This window comes from Sabethes cyaneus, chromosome 3 (genome assembly GCF_943734655.1).
Source record: "Sabethes cyaneus chromosome 3, idSabCyanKW18_F2, whole genome shotgun sequence".
NCBI classification, from domain to species: domain Eukaryota; kingdom Metazoa; phylum Arthropoda; class Insecta; order Diptera; family Culicidae; genus Sabethes; species Sabethes cyaneus.
In genome coordinates, this window is record NC_071355.1 from 148146412 (window position 1) to 148171851 (window position 25440).

Below are 25440 nucleotides of genomic sequence, written 5' to 3' on the forward strand. Positions count from 1 at the left end.
CACTAGGTAATGGGTCCGAGTCAACGTGGTCGATCTGTGATTCTGTAGGGTTGATTCGCTTGGATAGGAGTTTATGCTGGAAAAAAGTCTATGTACGGCCATGTTCTTGAAGGTAGCAAAGTCGAAAGTCTTATCAAGGGCAGTACGCAGTACGTACATATCAACCTAATCAGTTTTGTTGGAAAACCATGTTCAAGTATAATCTGTAATAAAATGTTTGTGAAAAGTCCATGAAACGGAAATGCTACTGGACAGTACTGGATAATAACGATTGTTCACTGTGCCCCCAAATCCCAATTATCTTTTTTATGCAGCAAGTTCGATAAATTATTATAGTAATTTCAATATACTTCACACAATGCCTCGTTTTTCTTTAACATCTGTTCATTTCTAAAAAAAACATACCAAAAAAATTAAACATGCTTTACCGAGAAAGCTGACGAGAACTGACTGGTTTGCCAAAATATAAAATGTAAGAAACGCACAGTAAACGAAGTTAGGTTATTCGATCTTTATTAGCATAAGTTCCTACACAAACTGATTACGCCCCTAAATATTTATAGAATTTATTATCAGATAGATCAAATAAAACTGTATTTTCACTCACACTTCAATAAAGTGCCCTATTCCATATTGTTCAATGATTCGTTTTCCATCGGAACATTTTTCCCTTCTAAAATTAAATATCTACGTCTACGCACTATTTTACTGACTGTCGAAGAATAGTAAACTTCATCAACTCTGCCGATACTAGCGTCTTATAAGCTAATGAAAGCTATTTTTTCATATGCTTATCATTCGTTTTATTTCTTAATCTTTCAATGTAATTTATATCTGGTCATCTAAACATAGATTTACCTCTGTAACTAGCAAATAACTTGTGCCAAATAACAAAAGTGTTGGAGCGGATCGGCGCCCGAACTTCCATCAATTAGGAAAAAAGTACAATCAAAATCGCACAGCGCTGGAACATATATATTTAAAAATTTGAACATTCCTAAATAAGCGTTCTGATCCATTTGACTACCAGTTAGCTAAAGAGCGCACCTTAGTCTAAATCTATGCGAGCATCATTAATATGAGCGGAGTTATATTTTGAATGTCTCATATTTCTCAAAGATTCAACTAGATCTTCCATAGTAATAGCGGGTGGCTCCTCTAATACGGGGGATCCAATCGGTGAACCTCGACTGCAGTTTCCGTTGGCAAATCCATTTCTTCCGTTGGCTGCTGCTGCAGCTGCCGCTGCCATCTCCTTACTTTTCTCTCTCATAATTTTTCTGATTCTATAAACCGACGCATTCCGGCACATTTCTCGCAGATCCGAACCGGAGTAACCGTTAGTCATTCGAGCCATTTGAATATTATCAACGTCCTCGGAGAGACGCTCCTGACGAAGAATCAGTTGCAAAATCTTTAGTCTTTGCTCCTCATTCGGTAATCCGATATGAAATTGCGCTGGCATCCGACGAAGTATGGCCTTGTCCAGGTCCTGCGGTCGGTTAGTAGCTCCCATTACTATCACTGTGGAATCAGACTCAGTATTCAAACCATCCCATAGCATCATGAATTGCGTCTTCATCATAGCGGTCGCTTCATGGTCAGAGGAATTACGAGCACGCAAAAATGAATCAATTTCGTCGATGAAAATAATACAAGGTTGAATTTTAACCGCCAATGAGAATACAGCCGACGCAAGCTTTTGTGATTCGCCGTACCATTTATCAGTCAACATGGCCACATCAAGATTGATAAAACGCATACCGGCCTCCTTGGCGGTGGCCTTAGCAATCAATGTTTTTCCACAACCTAAAACGAAAAACCATTATGATCAAGCAAAAAAAAACTTTGCAGAAAAGAAAATCTGTTATGTCCTACCTGGTGGTCCGTACAGAAGAACTCCTTTTGGGGCTTGATAGAGCGATGAGGCGGAAAACATATCCCGATGGCAAACCGGAAACACAATGCTCTCCTTGATTTCCTGGCACACATGATCCAAACCGGCAATGCTATCCCAGCTAACGCTGATATTCTCCGGTACAACTAAATGCGAAGCGATCACGAGTTCGTAATCGTTCAGGTTTGTCAGAGCAGATTTTTTGATGTTTGGACTAAGTCTGTAAGTAGAATGTGCACATTCAAAAGACAAGCTCAAGACAATATCAAAATGATAACAGTTGTTTTAGTTTAGAACTTTAGAAATCACAAAATGAATGCATTCATATGGAAAATATGTGTACGGTTTTAGAATTTATTTATTGTTTTGTTATAGTCTTCGGCACAGTAGTGGCAGTACAGACTAATTTTAGCTAGCTTAAACTATTGTTGAATTAAATGGAAAATAATTCTTAAAAACACTATTACAGTCAGTACACAATCATGGGTCACACACAATTGTGGGTCAATTTAGCTTTAGCTTTATTTTAGCTTCTAATTTCCGTTTGAATATCACCTAACGATCAACTTGTTAATGCTACTTACGAGTAATAATTTCATCAATCAGTTAGTATAATATTCATTCATTCAACCGGCAGAAAAAGTTAAAATGACCCATAATTGTGTGAGACCCATGATTGTGGACTGACAGTACGATCTTCTTTTCCTCATATTTGCTCCTTCGAAATAATTGCTTGTTGGGCAAGCTAATAAAAAAATTTGCTTTGCTTTTCCCACGCAGATTTTATCGGAGAAGTATGCTTTTATTTATATGGCCTAATATCGGCCGATTATTGTGTTGCTACTTTGTTTACCGAAAACGACAACTAGCTAAGAAAATGTTATTCACGCTTAAAGCAAAGCGACGAAATAAGAAATAATCTTCTATGTTATCCACTAAAGAAATTCGAGCTTTTGAACATTCTTTGAATCAACGTTTAAATACAATCCGGACGAGCCGTTAGCACGATTGTTTTTTTTTTTTCTCAAACGCAACTTTGACGATATCACACGAAATAAATTGAGATTGATGACGTCAAGACCCACGCCATTGAACAGTTATTACCAAAGGACCCGTACTGCCTTGCGGGTTCCACAAATTGTTTAAATATTCTAAATAATTTGCGCGAAAATAAATGCACATAAAGCAAAATCAATTATCACAAATCTATATGGGCCCGAGAAGTTTACATGTACCAAATGTACCTAATGTACTTAAGCTCACTAAATTAGGAGGGGCAGAGTGCAAGTCTAACTCAGATTTCAGTTCTGACGCAATATCATCGTTGCAATTTGGTCACATGAACCCATATTTGCTGCAGATCCAATTCCATCGATATAAACATATGTAGATATCCGATATAAACTCATGTAATGGGTGTAATGTACTTTTCTTGAAATATAGTCACCTTTGAATATTCTATGGAGACATCAAATAATTTCAAATATGTATAAAGATAAGCTAACATTTTTGAGAAAAAACCTATGGTTAGTATAACTCTTAAAAAAAACTTTTAAAAACTATAACTTCAAAAGAGAATTAAAATGCTAAAAATTTACTATTTTGTTTTATAAAACACGAAAATTTACCTTTGAACCTTCAGGCAAACCCAAAACCAACAAAGCTTCTTGAATTACGACTTCCTACCTCATTATCGAAATAATATAAGCCAAAAACAAATGAAGCAAATCTAATAGATAAACACTGTAATCCGCATTTCATAAAATGTTCGATAAAACTAAATAATCACCTTAAAACTAAATTATTTACTAAATCTATCTATGTGAAACTATATGTATAGAAATATTATATAACACTTTACTGCAGAAAGCTGCGCTAAGGGCAAAGGTTCCTCGCTATGCAAAGGTCCAACCTGCCAGAGGCTGGCGCTCGTTCTCTCGAGGAACGCGGACTTACTTTCTAAGAATATCCTCCGCCTTTTCGATTGCCTTCTTTTTGCTTTTGTTAGTCGGATCCAGGTTCCTCATTAGCCATTTGGCCGAATAGTAGGTTACGATCGACACTAGCGAAATTCGCAGTACAAACTGCACGACCTCGTTGCGTGTAATGTTCGCCCCGGACATTTTCTTGTTACTCGTCGGACCGTATGACTAAATTCGGCTTCAGTCAAAATCCCAGTTTGCAGAGTAACCTTTTCAACTAAACCGGACACTTATTTTCGAGAGTAATCAAAATAGTTTCAAGAAAATCGAATGAAATTACGAAAGACGCACTACTAGCACTAGCACAGCAGTCCAGAAAAATCACTTTTTGTCTTTTTTTTTTGTTCTAGGCTGTGACTTTGACAGAACAAACGAAAAAGACGTAATTCAGTGGTGGTGTTGCAAAATGCATCAACGCAACCCACGCAACTAAATCACAAGGGGTTTCCAACAACAATGATTACTATACGCACCTTTGAAAAAAGTTACTTTTGATTACTTTATTGATTACCTGTAATCAATCTCTTGTGGTTACTATAAATTAATCATGATTACCAGTGATTATCAGTGACTTAAGATTATCATAGATTGCTCTACTGATTACCATTGATTATCTAATTGGGTATTTTAATTTCCCCAAAATAGTGGGGGCACAGAGAACAGATTAACAGGCTCGAAGGAAGTAATCGATATTTTGTGTGTAAAATCTGCCGGTAGCGCCCTCCAGAAATAGTTTGCCAAACGCATCAAAAAATATGCATGTACCTTTATCAATATTTCTTTGTGCTGGAGTTACATAGCAGCGATGGCAGCGACATCAAGATTTAGTTTGCCACTTACTGCTCGAGGGGTGCTCTATTGAAGGATTACTCGTAGATTACATAGAAACCTTTTACACACTTTTTGTCAATTACCTGGTAGTCTGTTCTCTGTGGTGGGGGTTTTCACCTCATTTGATAGCTCGTCATTTTCTGAATCTAACGGTTCCTTTTTTATTTCAATTAAGTCAATATTAAATGAAAAAATGAATAAAAATCAAAAATAGAATGATTTGCTGTTTGACAGAACAGACTACCAGGCAATTGACAAAAAGTGTGTAAAAGGTTTTATGTAATCTACGAATAATCCTTCAATAGAGCACCCCTCGAGCACTAAGTGGCAAACTAAATCTTGATGTCGCTACCATCGCTGCTATGTAACTCCTGCACAAAGAAATATTGATAAAGGTACATGGATATTGTTTTATGCGTTTAGCAAACTATTTCTGGAGGGCGCTACCGACAGATTTTACACATAAAAAATCGATTACTTCCTTCGAGCCTGTTAATCTGTTCTCTGTGGTATCCACCTTTTCGCGTGCTTAATGGGGGCTAGTGGGCCCAACTTTTGGAAAATATTTAAATGCTTTTGGCAACTTTGCTAACGTATGCTTAACAGTTTTAAGGAAAAATGTCTTGACATGAGCACCCAAGCAACCAAAAGTTCGAATATTACTTGACACGCGAACTCGAAAGTTCATAATTAGTACAGATTCAGTTCCGTAGAACTTTCTTGCTGATTAGTAGTGTATATCAAGTATACGTGGAACTAAATGCTTTAAGAAATACTGCGAGTACTTCATAGATACTTTAAAGCTACTAGGATGCTACATGAAGTTCTGAAGTAACTTTAGTTGCTAACAAGTTCTGCGTGCTGCTTTTTTGTTTATATTTCTGGTGATCAAACCAGCAGAACCTGCAACTATTGGAGATTAATTATTTTTATTTCACTTGAATAAATTTAATCCTCGCACATTTCTAATTACAAATATAAATTAGAATGTAATGCTCTTCATTATTGTGTTTGTGTTGTGTAGCATATGCTGTCGGTATCTCACTACTATAGTTAATTGCCTGGTTCCAAACTTTATGTTCTATAATTAACTCGCGCTGCATAAAGCTGCTCCAAGTTCTAAAACGAACTTTTACTTAACAACTCATTGGCAAAATTCACATCGCTTGTATGCGACAAAGGTGACGCAGTGGATCGGTATAGGTTTACAACGCGGAACACCCGGGTTCAAACCCAACAGCAGGCAAATGCAACGAATATAGAAGTTAGGTAGAAATATAAAAATAGAACATAGAAGTGCTGCTAAATTTGTTTTTTCTTAGTTTTTGACAGTTTATTTCGAAGCTGCTTAGCGTTCTATGCAGTGAACCCAAGACAGCTTGAAAGTTCGGTTAATTACTTAAAAGTGACGCTGCTTAGCAAGTTATAGATTGATATACATAAAGCTGTTTAACCCTTGTTAGACACCATTATTCGAACTCTTGGTTACTTGGGCATGAGTTGACTTGACATGAGCAGAGTTGCCAAAAGCATGTTATTTTAGCCGTGAAACCCTATAAATGTATATCCACTGACGAACTGACATGACACTTAGAAGAAAATCCTTTAAAAACCATCGTCCTGCACATTTTTCTTGCACACTAGCACCCTCTGTTATGCATATTGCGGAATAGCTTGCATTTGCAGGGTTTTATGCTGTACCCAAGGAACAAAACGGCAGCACCTAAACAAGCAGGTGTGGAATAAGAGTTGTTTGATAGCATTCGGTGCTGAATAAGCGAATTTACTGAATTGTCTGTTGTTTAAACGTCATAACCTATATTTTTTCTAGCTTCTAATCAACATCTATACGTTGTTATATAAATGCGGAATAAGAGTCGAATAAACGTTATGCAAACGTATCGGCAGTACGGCTAAGAGCAGATGTGGAATAATGGTCGCTTAAAAGCTACCATGAAAATGCATGTCGAACAGAAGTTGTGCAAACGTGTCAGTCAAGGGCAATTGTGGAGTAAAAGTGGAATAAGAGTGGAATGAGCATTGCGCAAACGTAACAGCAGCATTACGGAGATTAAATGTGGAATAATAGTGGAATAAGTGTGGAATGAGCGTTGCGCAAATGTATCAGCAGCATTGCTGAGAGCAAGTGCAGAATAAAAGTGGAATAACAGTGGAATAAATGTTGTACAAACGAATTTGCAGCATTGCTGAAAGTAAGTGTGGAATAACAGTGGAATAAACGTTGCGCAGCATTACTGCGAGAAGGTGTGGAATAAAAGTGGAATAAGTGTGGAATGAGCGTTGCGCAAACTTATCAGCAGCATTGCTGAGAGCGAGTGTGGAATAAGAGTGGAATGAAAGTTGCCCAAATGCATCAGCTGCATTGCTAAGAGGAATTGTGGAATATGTGTCGATTAATCGTCGTACAAACGTATCAGTAGCACCACCAAGAGCAGGTGTGGAATAAAAGGTGCTTGATGGCAGCCAATAACACCAATAACTTGAATTACACTTTATACTTTACACTTTATAATTTATGCTTTAAATTTATGTTAGGTACACTTTATTTTTATTTTTTTTTTTTGGTAAATTAAGAATAGAAAACATTTGCATAACCACTTTTAGCCGCCGCAAATCTTTGCTGGTCGTGGAAATCCTTTTAAGTGTTGCCTGTACGGTGTGTATCTTTTCCCTCGGTGTGTTGTTGTCCCTCGTCGTACCGAAATTTAACTTTAACAAACTTATATCCAAAAGCAGCCGGCTGCTTGACGCTTTGCGAGTTACTCACAATGGATTTACTCAGTGAGATGAATTCCGTCGGGCTAAAGCCGCCAGAATTGTTTTGATCGGGTGGCATAGTGGCGATACCACGGTGGTATTACCACCACTGCTCCCGCTGCCGGTGCGCGAAAACACCACTGCTTCTCGTGCCATCCGCTGCTCTTTTTTGTTTTCTGGAAGCTCAGGACTATCTGCGTAAACTAATGACGGGGTGACAAAAGTACTCCTCCTCTGCGGTACTAACACGAATCACTCCTGCTGCTAACTAATCACTGCTGCTGCTAGTCACATCACTGCTAACTAAATGAACAATCGCTAACCGAACATTCTGGATTTCTGGTTTCCAGTTAATTTTATTCAGTAGCACCGCTCACCGTCGTCAATATTCAAAAGAAAAAAGTCCTCTGCGTTGCGACTGTGTTATGTTGCTGGTGGTACAAGCGAAATGCTTTATGTTAGTACAAATAGTTTATTAAATGTGCGGAATAAATACTTCCAAAGTAATCTTGTACAGCAGCTGCCAAACATGATTTAAGAAACTACTCTTCAGCGCTTAAATGTATTTTAGCCAATTTTTGTTCCACACTTCACAAACTTAAGCTGGTAAATCTACATCGGCTGAAAACTCGGCGCCTGTCATATGTCAGATTATCTCAGATGTGTTCGTTGACGGCTTCCGACCGATAGGATGTAAGTTCGAACCCGGGTGAATAAAAAAAGTATATGGCAGGCTTGATCAATTTAGAGTCAACCAATGATTTTCTACTAAAGTCTCTTATTAAATTATAATATATGCATACAAAAATGGCCATGAAAATAGCGAAACCCACAAAATAAAAAAAAATACTTCCTGCATATTTTTTTCTTTTTGCTTGTCTAAAAGTTGAACTGCTGTGGAATAAACGTAGCTTCAGTGTCATCAGCAGAAGTTTAATAAACATATCTATACGTACTGAATAAACATTTTACTATACGTTGCTTAACAGTCATACAAACGCATCTTCCACGCCCATATTCAGCACTGTGCTGCTTAAATTCTCCAAAACCAACTGTATAAGCATTGAACAGAGGTGTTTAGACATACTTGAAAAGCAGCTATACAGCATGTGCTGAATAAAAGCTGTCGGTTAAACGTTTAATAAGCAAAAATTGTTCCTTGGGTAGGGTTTTGTATACATTTGAATGGTTTCATACTGAAAACTCAAAGCAACACCTGCACGCCGCGGTGTGACCATGTTGCGAAACATGCTTTTTTGACAAATGAGTGGTTTTTGATTGGACGATGGAATTATCGCGAGTGTCTCGTCTGTTTGTCTGTGGTATATCTTTATAGGGCTTTAACTAGCCGCCATTAGGCACGCGAAAAGGTTGATAAGTGTGCCAAAAATCTCGGCCGGGTCCTCTCGGGCATTTTGGTTATTTCAATTATGAATTACATACATATATGCTGGTTTTAGTAAGTTATCAGGGTTTTATCACAAACTATACAGACAACACGCGAACGATTTTTCCAGGTACCAGAAGGGACGTGAGAAAGTCACTCATGGTCCCTTCACTAGTACTCATTTATCTCACTATTTAGTTCATCAACAAGTCATTATAGCAACGCGAAACAAACATTTTTGGTAACCATGTGAAACAACAACATTCCCTTACCAACACAAAGCTATGGGCAATAGCAACAAAAGGCACTGTTATTTTTGTTACAGAACTTGGCGACACAATGGATTTGGTGCCAATCTTCGTTAGAGAAATTATTGGCGACGGATCCCAAACCACGGCCAATGCCAAGGCCGGCTTTAGTTAAGGCATGTCCAATGGTAGGTCCGGAGTAGCTTACATACAACGGAAGCTATTGAATCGGTAAAACCGGATTCCTAACAAAATCAACAATCCATCGGTAGGAATACTTCGCACCTTCGTTCGTATTGTTACCCATCGCAGTTTCTGTCGATAAGCCGGCGCCAATATTCGCGTTTTTTCGGTTTCATCAAGCTCTTCATCTGTTTCTCAAATACCTCGTACTTCCACAGCAGATCTATCGAACCATGATTTCGAAAGTCCTTTTACGCCAAGGTCGCTTACAGTTCCGAGCACTCTTCGTCCCACCAGATGGTATAACACCACCGAATAAACGTTTTCCGGGTATCGGTTTCATCTGAGCTTGAGTCCCGAGGTCGAGGATCAAGCCCGTTGATACGTTGCCCATTTTGGTTAAAAAGTTTCGAACTCTCATTATCAATGTTATGAAAAGTATATAAATACCTACAACCCACTCCTGCCGACGTTGCTCCGGATAATAATAACAGTTAGTTAAAATACGAGTAAATATGTTTCAAAAAGCTTTATTTTATCAAAAGTACAATAATTTTTAGAATATCTGAGGGCATTCAAAACTGAATCAATTGGACATTTTACGTAACTGAAGCACAGAGAACAGATTAACAGACTCGAAGGAAGTAATCGATTTTTTGTGTGTAAAATCTGTCGGTAGCGCCCTCCAGAAATAGTTTGCCAAACGCATCAAAAAACATCCTTGTACCTTTATCAATATTTCTTTGTGCAGGAGTTACATAGCAGCGATGGTAGCGACATCAAGATTTAGTTTGCCACTTAGTGCTCGAGGGGTGCTCTATTGAAGGATTACTCGTAGATTACATAAAAACCATTTACACACTTTTTGTCAATTACCTGGTAGTCTGTTCTCTGTGACTGAAGCAAAATACCGCTCACTCACGGAATCACAACTGGAAATTTTCTTCCGTCTTGTTTCATTGAGTGTTCCTAAAGGAATGAATGTTGTTTTCTGGGACTCTGATTTCTACAATTCCAATGTCCTCACACATCTCCTTAGTTGATTCGTTAGTTTGCGCAACGACACTATACGAGATTTCAGGTCCATAATCACCACTATTCCGAACTCCTCAAAAATTCTGAACAGGAGAAATCGAACCTTCAACAGGTCGTGCCTAGTCGTAATTCTTTTGCGACCTCCATAATATCACGGACGTCAACCTTATTCAAACTGACTGGCAAATTGTTCTTCAGCCATATCATTGGACAAATACTCAGTGTCGTGCTTATCAACCCGTTTCGTAGCCATTTTCGAAATATAATTTCACCCACGAGAAATACGTGCATTCAATGCAAACTTAGCCAACAGAATGAGAATCGTCTCCCTTTTTAATTGTTAGCAACCTTTAGCTGCTCTTCTAACTCAAAGCCGAATTGCTTCTCTTAATCACCCGTTCCCCGAATGCTCCGAAGAACCAACGATACCGACCGATTCTCTTCCGCTCATACAATTTCTCTCCCGCCAATAACATCGTTAGAGAATATTCAGTAATCGGACAAGCCATCTTTATTGATGGCAATACGTTACTGGCTTCCATCGATATTGTATGTGTGAAGTCGGGATCGGCTCCCGCCAAAGAGCGCTCGAGGCAAAACCAACTTGCGCAAGTCCTCAGTCACACTCACACACGCGCAGCTCTATAAGTGGACAAGAGTTCGCTCAATAGCACCAACGCGAAAGCTACGACTTTTTATTCTCGCATATCATATTTGATCGGTTTCCACTCTTTCCTATCTGGAAAGGCTGCCGTCTGCCTGTGTGCGTATGTACGCTTGAGACCTGTGACTCGAAGTATATAGCGGGCATACATATTTTGCGGATGCCAACTTTTATTAATACCTCGCTTATCTACTACAATACCCTTTACCTCTACTCTTCGGTATTTTAAAATTCATTATAAAAGCAAAAAATTTATTAAGAAATATTTTAAATATATTACCGTATACTCACCAAAATGTCCAACAAATACCTTTAGAATTCCTTGTTCTTGTTATGTGTTCTTTTCTGTTCTTTCTTTGTTTTTTTTTTTTTTTTTTTTTTTTGCATTAGGAGTCCAATTGCCCTAATCCACCATAAGAAGTCCAATTGCTCCTTTCACTCATAGGGAGTCCAATTGCTCCCCTCCATCGTAAGGAGTCCTACTGCTCCTTTCTATAAAGAGTCCAATTGCTCCTTTCGACCATAAAGAGTCCAATTGCTCCTTTCGACCATAAAGAGTCCAATTGCTCCTTTCGACCATAAAGAGTCCAATTGCTCCTTTCGACCATAAAGAGTCCAATTGCTCCTTTCGACCATAAAGAGTCCAATTGCTCCTTTCATCCATAAAGAGTCCAATTGCTCCTTTCAACCATAAGAGTCCAATTGCTCCTTCAACCATAAGAGTCCAATTGCTCCTTCAACCATAAGGAGTCCAATTGCTCCTCTCGGCAATAGGGAATCCAATTGCTCCCTTCCTTCATAATGAGTCCAATTACTCCTTTCAACCATAAAGAGTCCAATTGCTCCTTCTAACTATAAGGAGTCCAATTGCTCCTCTCGACCATAGAGTCCAATTGCTCTCTTCCTTCATAAGGAGTCCCACTGCACCTTTTCGATAAGGTGTCCATTTGCTCGCTATTATTCTACGGAGTATAACGCTCTCTTCAGCTATAAGGAGTCCAATTGTTCTTTTTCACGATAGGGAGTCTAATTGCTCCTTTCAACCATAAAGAGTCCAATTACTCCTTACCGTAACCGTAAGGAGTCTAAATTACTGGTTTTTGTTTTATAAGAAGTTGAAGTGAGTTATTGGTTATTTAGTGCAATCGAGTCATTAATTAATTAAATATATTTTATAGAATATGAATTTTCTTTCCTTATTATAATTATTAATGTATTGTCATTTGCGATGTCATCTATTTATGTAATAACCATTAACTGATGAAATATCTAGTCCTGACAGTTGGTATATATTGGTTATTGGTATATGTAATAAATATAATTATCATTGAATCGTGTCGGTCTTCTTATATTAGAACGGTGACGAAGTATAAATTTGTTCGAGATCTTGTCGGGATATGTTGAACTTGACTGTTGCTTGTTCAGATCCTCGTCTGCTTGCCTTTTTTCTTCATCCTCCTGCTCTCCCATAAATGTTTCCATTCCATTGTGATCAGTAGGTTGGCGACCAATGTCCTTCTCAGTATTCTCCGAAGCATAAAGTTCATTTGCAAGTGGGGCAAGTTTAACATCATTTACATTCCTTGCGTACTGAACCCCATTTCCGCTCATAATTACAACTTTTGCTCCTGTTCTAGCGATTACTGTGAATCGTTCCGAGGAAAACGTCGGATCACTCTTACATTTTTTTTGTTGACTCAATAGCACCATGTCACCCACCTTGATGTTACTTTCCTTCGCTCCTCGTACCTCGTCCGCGTAGTGCTTGCTATGCAATTTTGCTTCAGCATCTAATTCACGTATAGCTTGCCTGTCTAGTTCTTTAAAGCGAGATTCAGTCCAGAGACTGGGAAATGTTCCACGATACTTGTATCCCACCATTAACTCGAACGGCGTAACCCTAAGCCGTGCATGTGGAATTAGTGTGTTATGATTATGGACGAATTTCTCGAGGCTTATACGCCAATTGGTTTTGTCCAGTGTAGACGCTGATATTGCCTTTATTATGGACTGATTTTGACGTTCCACTAGCCCGTTAGTTTGAGGGCATAATGGTATTGATTTCCGAACATGCACTCCCTTGTTCTCCCAAAATGAACAAAATGTTGAGCTACTGAACGGTGGACCGTTGTCACTCTGCAGGATACGAGGGCATCCCCAGAGCTTAAATATATCACAAAGGGCAGCATTCGTAGCTTCTGCTGTTTTGCGCTTCATTTCGACAACTGTGAGGTAGCGAGAGTAAGTATCAACCACCATTAGGAAGTCTCCCGAACCATATCCCGGAATGGAGAGGAAATCGATTTGAATTATCTCCCAAGGACCTTCAGGAAGATCACGGGATGAAATTGGCAAGGGACGGTTTCTTCTGCTCAACATGCAGCATGTTTGACACTGTTTTACAAAGTGTTCTGTTTCGGAAGCCATGCGTGGCCACCAAAAAAACTCGCGCATGATTCTTTTCATCGCGACCTCTCCTACATGCCCACCGTGAGCAGATATCATAGCTTTCATTCGAAGTGGACTGGGTAAAACAATTTTTTCATCTTTGCAAATCAAGGAACCAATGTAATGCAAACTCTTTTTCTGCGCTTCGTATCTGCGCAATTCCCGAGGCCATTTGTCGTATCTTAATGCCTTGCGTAGTTGTATAAACTCTTCATCCAGTTCGCTAGCTGCTTCGATTTCTCCAAGAGAAATATCCATATTGCCTGTATCCAAGGCAAACAATACGTGGTCATCGGAACTATCTTCAAAGGGTATTGCATTTTGAGACGCTTTTATTAGCCTTGACAATGCATCAGCAACGTTATACTCGCCCGGAACTCGTTCCATAGTAAAATCAAACGGCTGCAGCCGTAAAGCCCACGCCTCTGCTCGTGAAACCGCTCGCTTTCCAATCCGATGTTGACCTCCAAAAATAAATTGATTAGCTTCGGCATCCGTACGGATTATAAAAGGTCTGCTGGACAAATAATAAGTGAACCGCTCCACTCCCCACACTACAGCCAGTGCTTCTCGATGAGTCTGGGGATATCTTTGTTCGGTAACGGTTAATGCTTTTGAAGCGCATGCAATTATTCTCGGTATGTTATCGATGTTGAACTGCACTAAAACTGCCCCTAGACCGATAGCTGATGCATCTACAAACAACTCTGTTCTGTCTGCAGCGTTAAAGTATCCAAGTGTTCTAATTGTTTTCAAAGCATCGTCTTTGAAAGCCTGAAACTCCTGTTCTTCTTCCTCTGACCAATAGAAAATATCAGAATTAGCTAGCATTCGTAATTTTTCAGTTTTAGTTGCGCGATGCGGCACGAACTTATCAACAAATGTCACCAAGCCTAAAAAACTCTTTACCTCCGCTATCGTGTTCGGCCTTCTGAAGTCCCTTATAGCGCTCAGCTTTTCTTCTTCAATTTGCCACCCTTTCTTTGTCAACCTGAATCCTAAGAACTTTACGGATTGACTCTTAAAAACACATTTCGAAGCGTTTATTTTGACGTTGTGTTCTCTCAAGCAAGACAGCACTGCCTCAAGGTTTTCGTCGTGCTCTTCTTGAGTTTTCCCAAAAACGATAATATCATCTAGATAGTTTTTCACACCTTTACAGTCGGCAAGGATTTTCCTTTGAAGTACTTCTTGGAAAATGTCCGGTGCGTTACATAACCCGAAAGGTAGTCTGACGCACCGGAACATTCCAAATTCTGTACAAAAGTTTGTAAGATGTCGACTATTTTCATGGAGCTCAATGTGGAAAAATGCGTTAGTCATATCAATCGTTGAGAACCACTGTGCTCCGTTTAGCTCTGCCAAAATATTTTCCAGGCATGGCATGCTGAATGGGGTCCTCTGAACATAACTATTTGGGCCTCTTAAATCGATCACAAGTCTAATGTCATCCTTTCCCTTAGGTATAACTATCATTGACGAACAAAATGAATCGTCCATTTCATCCGTTACTCGTTCGATTATATTCGCAGCAAGAAGCTGGTGCAGCCTCTTTTCGACAATAGGCTTGACCGCTATTGAATGAAAACACATGACATGAAAACGTTGCGGCATGGTGGTCTTGATCGGTCATAATTTAATTGTACTGGTGGGATATTAAACTTGGGAAAAACATCATCCACTATCACGGACGCAATATCCTGCCCGTCGTACCTCGAGTGTATCAAAGACTTTTCTAAATTTACAGGTACACGTAGTCCCAGTAGCAGCACACTGTATCTGGTAGCAGTTGCTCTTCCCAGCAGAGATCGACATTCCTTCACAACGTAAAATTTTTCCAAGAAAATTGGGCGATCATCTGATATATGCATAAAAGCTTCAAAAGTAAAGGATACTGGTATTTCCCCTTTTGTTGCGTATGCTTTCAATGGTTTGTCTGTACTACATTGGATATTAAACAGTTCCTTTCGATATCGGTCGTCTCCGTGTAATAGATTAAATTTATCCTCAGTTAGGGTATTGACTTGCGCACCCGAGTCAATGAGAAACTCACACTCTAATCCAGCGACTTTTGCCATTATGAGACCATCATCTGCCTTCGTTCCTAGTATAGAGAATGTTGCAACGCGCAACTACAAGCGGAAAAAACAAGGTATAAAGACAATATATGATTTAAACTTATTATTGATATTCTTCTTTTTTTGTATTTGTTTTATTTATCAAGAAGTCAAAATTACTGTTTATATAAGACACAACATCTCTAATTCAAATTTAAAAGTATATGCAATGCTTATCTACATGTTACATAGCAAAATTAGCACCTACATTGTTATCCTCTGCTTTCTCTACAGCTTCAGCTTCTGCGTCTGTCTCAATCGAAGCTATTTTACCAAACCTGGCGCCCGGGTTGTTTTCTTCTGTCCTAGGAGGATTTCCCTTCTTGATTGGTGGCTTACATGCTCTTTTTATGTGCCCTTTTCGTCCACAATCAAAACAAATCTTGTTAATAGCGAAACAATCATTTGCCTTATGAGAGGTGCTATTGCATCTGTAACAACGATTCGCCTGAGGTTCTCGATTCAGGAAGGCCATTTTTGAGGGTCCCGGTCTAGTATACGGAGATCTATCAAATCCGCCACGAGCACTCGAATATTGATAGGTTGCCAATCTCGATGAACCTGCCTTTGGGTAAGAGGCGCTGACAGCTGCCACGGTAGCATGTTCAGGCTTATTATGCTTCAATCGGTAACATTCTTCATTTATAGCTATTGCTTCAATTTGTCGCACTGCGTCTACCAAAGCCGTGAATGAACCTGTTTCATTTAACATTTTTAGAGCCGTAGTTCTTACATCCGTATTTGATGCACGGGCAGCTACCGCATTAGCTATTTCTTCAAACTCTTTTCCTTCTTGGTAATCGCAGAGTCTAGCTGTGGAACTAAGCCTCATGATGAAAGCAAGGTCTGATTCTTTTGGGAGTTGTTCAATTGAATTAAGCTTACGGCGTTGGAGCATAATATCAGAAGCAGATCCAAAATATGTCTTCAGTCTGAACAATGCATTTAAAAACGGAAAATTTTTTTCGTCCGGAGCTTCTGAAGTCGACTTTGTGTTTTTGAAAATTTCCAAGAGAACTGGTCCTGCCTTAACTTTGAAAACGATAAACTTGGTACGCTCATCCTCTATACCAGCTAGAACTAGCGAATCTGATAGAAGATCGATCCACAATTCATAGTCTGGACGGCTCAGCTGCTCTCCTGCCATGGCAGGTTTGCATTCTGGTACATTAATTGAAGAAATCGACATTTGGTTCATGGAAGACATGAATCGTGATAATTCCATTCCCGTTTCGTTACGTGTTTGCTTAGTGCTGGAAGGACCCGCATCTCCCGAAAATTCTAAACTATTCACGCTCTCGCTACGGGTCAATCTAGCCTGCAGAGCCAAGATTGTCTCGTTTGCTTTTTCCAGTTGTTTGCTTAACTGGATTCTGGCAGATCTCTCTTCAGCCAACTCCTGCATAACGTCCAACCTCTGTTTTTTTAAATTTCTGAAAAAAAAGTTGTTGTTTTTTTTTTTTTTTAATAAGTAAAAACAAAACTTCGCATATTCAACGCGAGCTGTATTCAATATTAAAGATATCTAAACAATCATTTCCACCTTTTCTTTGACTATCATAACCATAACCACAGCCATAACATCCAATATTTTTAAGATTCATACTTCATATTCTTTAATATTTCAACATTTATACTTCATCACATTCTTATTTTATGTAGGGGAAAAACTAAAGATAAATTGAAACCTATAGTGTCCAATTGCACCGATACTACGAATCCGATTGCTATTTTTTTTGCTTCATTTATCCAGTGGGAGTCCAATTGCTCCTTCATTTACTTTAGAATTACGCCTCTTTGATGTTTAACCAAATATATTGGACAGTATGCGTGAATCTCTTACTCATAAAACAGACTGCCTTTGATTCTCTTATCTGATTTACAAGTCATGAAATAATATAAATATTTCAGTGTTCAATTCCGCTTCCTAATTCAATTATCCGTAATTATGTTTTAGGAGTCCAACTGCTCCTTATTTCGAGCCTTTACGCTTTATTTAACTTTTTTTTTGCTAACGGTAAATACACCTCACTTGTAAGTGTATTAAATGTATCCCTTTTATTTCCTTTATTAATTTACTTGGAAATAAAAATTCTATCAACGCGAAAAGGGTCAATGAAATATGCGAAACCATTTTTTTTTATAGTTCCTCCTTGCGCAATATATAAACCGCATCAATTTTACCTGCAAGCAAACGTCCTGTTCCAAACCAATACATTCATCAATAAAACGTGTGTGTTTCACTAAATCGTCGTTGACTTCGTTTACCGCTTAAATCTGAAACTGCCTTTCACCTATAAACATAATTTTATATAAATTTCCCCCCGATACTAACACATCACTATCATCCACTTTATTTAAAACATCTAATGACCGCTCAACCATACGTTCCACCATAAATCATCGCTTGCTCTTCGCTTCGCTTCTGAAGCCATTTTTTTTTTTTTTTGCACTCTACCCCCCTGCATGTACATGATGATTCCGCTCATTCGGCAACAAATAAATTCAAGCGATTCGCTCATTCAATCGGTTTTTTTTGCACATCATTTTCTTGTACAGGCATAATGATATATAATTTCCCCCGCAACTAATAATTCACTATCCGCTACCATTCGCCATTTTTTGTGTTTCAATCCGTTTTTTTTTGTGCACCATTTTCTTTTATAAGTATAATTTTATATGAATTTCCCTCCCCGACACTAACACATCACTATCAACTACTTTATACATCTAATGGCCGCTCAACCATACGTTCCGCTATAAATCATCGCTTGCTCTTCGCTTCGCTTCCGTAGCCATTTTCTTTTTTTTTTTTTTGCACTCTACCCCCCGCTTGTATTTGACAATTCCGCTCGTTCGGTAACAAATAAATCCAGGCAATTCGCTCGTGCAATCGGCTTTTTTGGTTTTTTTTTTTTTTTTGCGCACCATTTTCTCGTACCGGCATAATTTTACATATTTTCCCCCACAACTAATTCACTATCCGCTATCATTCGCCATTTTGGTTTTTCAATCGGTTTTTTTGCGCACCATTTTCTCGTACAGGCATAATTTTACATATTTTCCCCCACAACTAATTCACTATCCGCTATCATTCGCCATTTTGGGTTTTCAATCGGTTTTTTTTTTGCGCACTATTTTCTCGTACAGGCATAATTTTACATATTTTCCCCCCGCAACTAATAATTCACTATCCACTATCATTCGCCATTTTGGCTTTTCAATCAGTTTTTTCCGCACCATTTTCTTCTAGAAGCATAATTTTATATATTTCCCCCCGCAACTAATAATTCACTAACCGCTATCATTCACTTCAACTAAAACACCTGTGACCGTAGACCAACTTACCGGTCGGGAGCTTGTCCTGCGCCAATGTCGTGCTTATCAACCCGTTTCGTAGCCATTTTCGAAATATAATTTCACCCACGAGAAATACGTGCATTCAATGCAAACTTAGCCAACAGAATGAGAATCGTCTCCCTTTTTAATTGTTAGCAACCTTTAGCTGCTCTTCTAACTCAAAGCCGAATTGCTTCTCTTAATCACCCGTTCCCCGAATGCTCCGAAGAACCAACGATACCGACCGATTCTCTTCCGCTCATACAATTTCTCTCCCGCCAATAACATCGTTAGAGAATATTCAGTAATCGGACAAGCCATCTTTATTGATGGCAATACGTTACTGGCTTCCATCGATATTGTATGTGTGAAGTCGGGATCGGCTCCCGCCAAAGAGCGCTCGAGGCAAAACCAACTTGCGCAAGTCCTCAGTCACACTCACACACGCGCAGCTCTATAAGTGGACAAGAGTTCGCTCAATAGCACCAACGCGAAAGCTACGACTTTTTATTCTCGCATATCATATTTGATCGGTTTCCACTCTTTCCTATCTGGAAAGGCTGCCGTCTGCCTGTGTGCGTATGTACGCTTGAGACCTGTGACTCGAAGTATATAGCGGGCATACATATTTTGCGGATGCCAACTTTTATTAATACCTCGCTTATCTACTACACTCAGCAGCGTGTATTAAAATCCAAGCCAAAGCAGCGACTATAGAAAATTATATGAGAAATAGGTACGGCCAATTTAATATCATTTACTTACTTCAAAATTTCATATTGGTTTTGCTGAAACAGTCTGCTTCGCACGTTGCGCTTTCAAAAAATTTAACGATGTTAGGAAAAGTCCCAAGTAACCAAAAGTTCCGATAAAAGAGGATTTTTTGGCTTAATCGTCAACGAAATGATCATGAATAGAACTCTATTCAACTTAATTTTTAAGTGATTAAGCGTAATTTCAAGTTCGTATTTGATCATTAAACTTCGAAGGGAATACAAAGTAACTTCTAACAGAACTATAAAGTTCGCAAAAAGTTCACTTAAGTCGCTATTTAGAACACTGTTCAGCCCAAAAAGAAACTCCCAATAATTTTAAAAATCAAAAAGATTGGGGGAATATTTTCCCACTTCTTCCTGTTTTGTAGATTCATGACATTTCTCATTAAATAAGGCATTTAGTTTCGGTTAATAATAATTTTTTATAAATATTAATTTATTGTAACTTACCACACACCACCAACCACAACCTCGGGGATTTGAACTCGAGTACTTCTTTTCGGTGACTTAGACGCATACCACTGCTCCGTTGCTGGAATATGCGATTTGCATCGTTTTTACTCGATGTGCTAATTTCTCATTTATTACAGCCCCGAAACGAACTTACACTTAAGAACAACTCATCGGCAAAATTCATGTCACTAGCGGCGTCAGAGATGGCGCAATGCATCAGGATAGGCTTGCAACGAGGAACGTTCGGGTTCAAATCCAGCAGCGATCGGTGTTAGTTAATCTTTTTTTATATGGTCTATCTTAATAGCATGTACCGACTTTACAAAAGTTAGGAGGAGGCGGAGGTAGAAAATAGAAAAGTTTAAAAATAGTACTAAAAGTACTGGTTTATAAACTTTTGCCAAAGTTTCTTTAGAAGCTGCTTAGCGCTCTATGCAGCGAACTCAAGGTAACTTTGAAGTTCGGTTAATTACAGGTAAAACTGCTTAGCAAGCTATGGATCCATAGACATAAAGCTTGTAAACTTTCCTTAGACACCATTATCCGAACTCTAAGTTACCTTCAAGTTGTATGTTGAACTTTCAAGCTGCATGTTAAACTTTCAAGTTGCTACAGATATTAACGGTACTTTAATGAGAATGAAGTTCGGTTTACAAATGTAGTGTCTGGTTGTTCAGCAAGAAAGTTCTGCGGACCTAATTTGAACCAAATATGAACTTTCAAGTTTATTCTTTAAGTGAAATTCGAACTTTTGGTTGCTTGGGTTTTCTTGAATCCCTTGTTTTCGCCTTGAACGTTCAAACCCGATCTCGAATTTCCTTTCCGCGAATAAGGTATGAGTACATTTTTACAGTAAATTCGAATTAGAATTCGGAAAAAAGATTTGCCGTCACGTTTTCCATTTAAAGCATATTGGAATGACACGAATCGCGAGAATTTTTCAAAATAAACTTGATCATTGAGGTTACTGACAATAGCTCCTCTATGCGAAGCATCGATTCTATCTCTTCAAAGTTTTCTTTTCTCCTCTTAGCCGCAGGAGCTGCTGCTCACAAATCTCCTTTTAATTCGATGTATCTCGAGATATCTGCCATAAAGCAGAGAACTTTTTGAAGCCCAACTACAATGCGATGCAACCGTTGATCGATTTCTGGTGGAATGATAGCTTGTTGCTCCCTTAAATCACCGCTAATGTCGGCTCGATTTATTGCAGGGTCGTGATTCAAGAATTCTGAGATCACCTCAACATATTGTCCATTCTGTAGCTTTCCGCTTTCCATCCGCTGACTGCAATGGATGCTGTTCCATGTGCAATCCCTCTTTTGCAACTCTTTCTGTTGCTTGGTATAGGTTTTTATTTGTAGCCTCTTCCAGGCTGTTTGGAGACTCGTTTTCGATCCCATTATTTTTCAATTTTGTTTGTTCCTATAAATTACAACAAAAAATTAAATGAAATTTTACCCTTCAATAACCAAAAATATTACCGTTGATATTCCATGTATATCCGTATCCAACTTGTTACGATACCGCATATACGGCAACACTGCCCAACATCGCAGATGACGTTTATGTTGGCTAGAGGGGAAATGAAGAGTGAAAATAAATAAAAACTCCATCGCAAAGTGTTCTGAAAAGCTAAATAGAAAGTGTTTCGAGGCAAATCATTTCAATCAGTTACCATTTTAACGTGCGAAATAGTACAGGGTTAGCGAAATAGCGCCTGATAAGTGGTAGAAGAAAGTGATTGAAGTGGTAAGAAAGCAGTTATTCAGTGAAATAATGTAATAGCAAAATGTAAACAACACCTGTTTGTACTTACCTCCAGATACAGCAACCGTTGAAATCCACCAGTAGCCCGGGATACTTACCTGTACAGAATAATTACCGTAACCAACCGCAAATCCGTTGTAAGTAGCCTAAAACAAAATGTGTAATATTGTATACTTACCAGATTCAATCCGTTCATAGTATTTACAACCGCGAAAGTAAAGTAGGGTAGCGCACCCCAAGTTGACCCTAAGCAGAAACGCACTTACCAAACCGTAAGTTGTAGTAAATATTAAGGCAAAATAAAATAAACGAAATTAGATATTAATAGGTATACTGCGATCGGCGTAGGATAGGAAGAAGGTGTAAACGATAAACAGTGAAACCACTTCTTGTAAGTCGAATGTATACATTTTCTGTATTTAATCTAACGCAAAAATACATTACAGTTTGAGCATTACCGAAAAATAATCGGTTGCTACAAAAACTGGTTCATATCCGAACATTCTCAAAAAGAAGTGACTAAAACCGGTCATAAGAGATGTCGGACGTACCCCGTGATGCACCTTCCGCTCCTAGAGCTATATCGGAGAGCGAGTTTCTGGACTTAACTATGACCCCGTGCGAGATTTGCGGCCCGTCGACGTGTGACGAGCAAATGATTGGTTGTGACAGTTGTGCGAAATGGTTCCATTCCCGTTGTGTTGGAGTCACGGAAGACTCGGTTCCGGAAAAGTGGTACTGCCAAAGTAAAGCTTGTCAGCAGGAGTACCACAAGCAGCAAAAAGATGCCCAAAGGCAGATTCGCGGTAAAAAGGCCGTCGAAGAGTCTGAGAAACCCAGTGCCGCCGTACGCAAGGGCATCTCCGACATCGAACAGAGGATGAAGGAGCTGGAGGAGAAGCGAAAGCGGCAGGACAAAGAGCTAGAGGCGGAAATGCTGCTGCAGCAGATGGAAAGCAGGATGCAGCGCGACTTCGAGAGAAAAAGGTTGGAAATGGAGATGAGATTGCGGGACGAAGAAGAAGAAGAAAGGAGTGCTCTGCATGAAGAGATACTGCAGAAGAAGAGGATGCAGATCGAGCGAATGAAAGCAAGTCAGCGGTCATTCGAGCAACAGGTGGCCGATCTCGACAGAGAATTGAAGGAGCTTTCTGTCATCAAAAACCCGAAGGTGGCCGCGAAACAGCCACAAAGGGTCTTTCCGAGCGAAAGCAAAAACGAAGCGCTGAAGCAGGATCAGGCGAACGCCAACAAGTTGGCTAGAGAAAGGGACGCAGTAGGGGAGTTCGATGACGATGAGTATGATGAGGATTCGGACTGCAGCCAGCACACCAATCCGTTCAGTGGCAACAATACACCGCAAAATTGCACGAAAGTGGGTGATGCCAGCCGAAACAGGCTTGGTAAACAAGTCGGACCTACACGAGCACAGCTGGTGGCAAGAAGCGGTTTGACGAGCAAGCTTCCGAAGTTTTCGGGCCATCCAAGGCAGTGGCCATTGTTTTATGCTTCCTACAAAGCATCGAACGATGCCTGTGGTTACATGAATCACGAAAATCTGGTTCGGCTGCAGGAGTGTTTGGAAGGTAGAGCATTGGAACTGGTCGCTGGTCAGCTGCTTCTCCCCGAGTCGGTTCCAAGAGTCATCGAAAAGCTACGGCGGCATTATGGGCGTCCGGAGCAACTGCTACAAGAGTTCTTGGACCAAGTCAACGAGCTAGAACCACCAAAACCTGACAACTTGAAAAGTTTCATACCGTTTGGGAACACGGTGGAGCAGCTCTGTGAGCATTTGGAAGCTGCGGGACTTCGGCACCACCTCGTTAATCCGTTGCTAATTAGGCAACTTGTGGCAAAGATACCGGACCGCGAGAAACGGGAGTGGGTACACTACCAAAGGAGAAATGCCGGCGGAGAACCAACACTACGAACACTTACGGATTTCCTAATGGAGATAGTCGACGATGCCTGCGATGCGAACGTCGACGTGCAAGATACACGCTCAGAAGGTGTTCCACAGCCCAGAAGGGAAACGTCGAAAGAGAGAGGTGTGTTGCTCAGCCACAATGAAGCGAGCAGTTCGGGTGATATTTTAACCGAGCAAAGGGAGCTGCAACCGTGCGTAGTATGCCAGAGTACAGGACACCGCCTGCGGCACTGTGATATTTTTAGGAGAATGACGTATGGTGAACGTTCGGGGATAGTTACCCGCAGGAAACTGTGTAATGTGTGCCTGAACGAGCATGGCGGTCAGTGTAAATTTCGGATACGCTGCAACATTGACAATTGTAGAGTGCGTCACAATCCGCTAATGCACCCCGTTGGAAGCGCAGGGGGGATGAACGTGCCGGACAGGCGGATGCCAGGACCTCTGATGACTGCGTACAGAGACGTGGCACAGTGAATTCGGCGGTATTAGAGAATCTGTAAATCTAGAAATTCCAGATGTTACGGGCGGGGGTGTTACGATACCGCATATACGGCAACACTGCCCAACATCGCAGATGACGTTTATGTTGGCTAGAGGGGAAATGAAGAGTGAAAATAAATAAAAACTCCATCGCAAAGTGTTCTGAAAAGCTAAATAGAAAGTGTTTCGAGGCAAATCATTTCAATCAGTTACCATTTTAACGTGCGAAATAGTACAGGGTTAGCGAAATAGCGCCTGATAAGTGGTAGAAGAAAGTGATTGAAGTGGTAAGAAAGCAGTTATTCAGTGAAATAATGTAATAGCAAAATGTAAACAACACCTGTTTGTACTTACCTCCAGATACAGCAACCGTTGAAATCCACCAGTAGCCCGGGATACTTACCTGTACAGAATAATTACCGTAACCAACCGCAAATCCGTTGTAAGTAGCCTAAAACAAAATGTGTAATATTGTATACTTACCAGATTCAATCCGTTCATAGTATTTACAACCGCGAAAGTAAAGTAGGGTAGCGCACCCCAAGTTGACCCTAAGCAGAAACGCACTTACCAAACCGTAAGTTGTAGTAAATATTAAGGCAAAATAAAATAAACGAAATTAGATATTAATAGGTATACTGCGATCGGCGTAGGATAGGAAGAAGGTGTAAACGATAAACAGTGAAACCACTTCTTGTAAGTCGAATGTATACATTTTCTGTATTTAATCTAACGCAAAAATACATTACAGTTTGAGCATTACCGAAAAATAATCGGTTGCTACAAAAACTGGTTCATATCCGAACACAACTGATTAGGTTTTTGATTGGAACTTTTTATTCTTCTTCGCTGGCTGAGCACGCGTTCGTCTGCACCGCATCTTCCGAGTTTGTAACATTCTCCAACTTCCGATTTCCTCTGCAGATTTATAGCTGTTCGCACGACCGACAATTTTACATTTTTGCTGATTCCATTTCTCTCTATCAGGCTCAGAAAAACTTTGAGTAGACAACGCAACAAAATTTGTAGGGGGCCAATAAACATTACCCATTTCGAAGGCACAATTGTTAAAACTGGCTTTGCTATCTTAGATTTTCGCGTTTGTACGATAGCGAAATTCAT

At 39.7% G+C, this 25440-nt stretch overlaps 1 protein-coding gene and 1 pseudogene across 1 annotated transcript; both read right to left on the reverse strand.

Annotated features, from left to right (window-relative positions):
- Positions 1 to 502: 502 nt before the first annotated feature.
- LOC128742264 (outer mitochondrial transmembrane helix translocase) lies at positions 503 to 4207 on the reverse strand. Its single transcript, XM_053838565.1, has 3 exons — positions 3854 to 4207; positions 1879 to 2117; positions 503 to 1809 (listed from the first exon to the last, which is right to left on the reverse strand). The coding sequence occupies exons 1-3, from the start codon at positions 4018 to 4020 to the stop codon at positions 1049 to 1051; spliced, it is 1167 nt and encodes a 388-aa protein (XP_053694540.1). The 5' UTR covers positions 4021 to 4207; the 3' UTR covers positions 503 to 1048.
- A 15130-nt stretch (positions 4208 to 19337) lies between these two features.
- On the reverse strand, positions 19338 to 25440 carry LOC128740251 (uncharacterized; annotated as a pseudogene).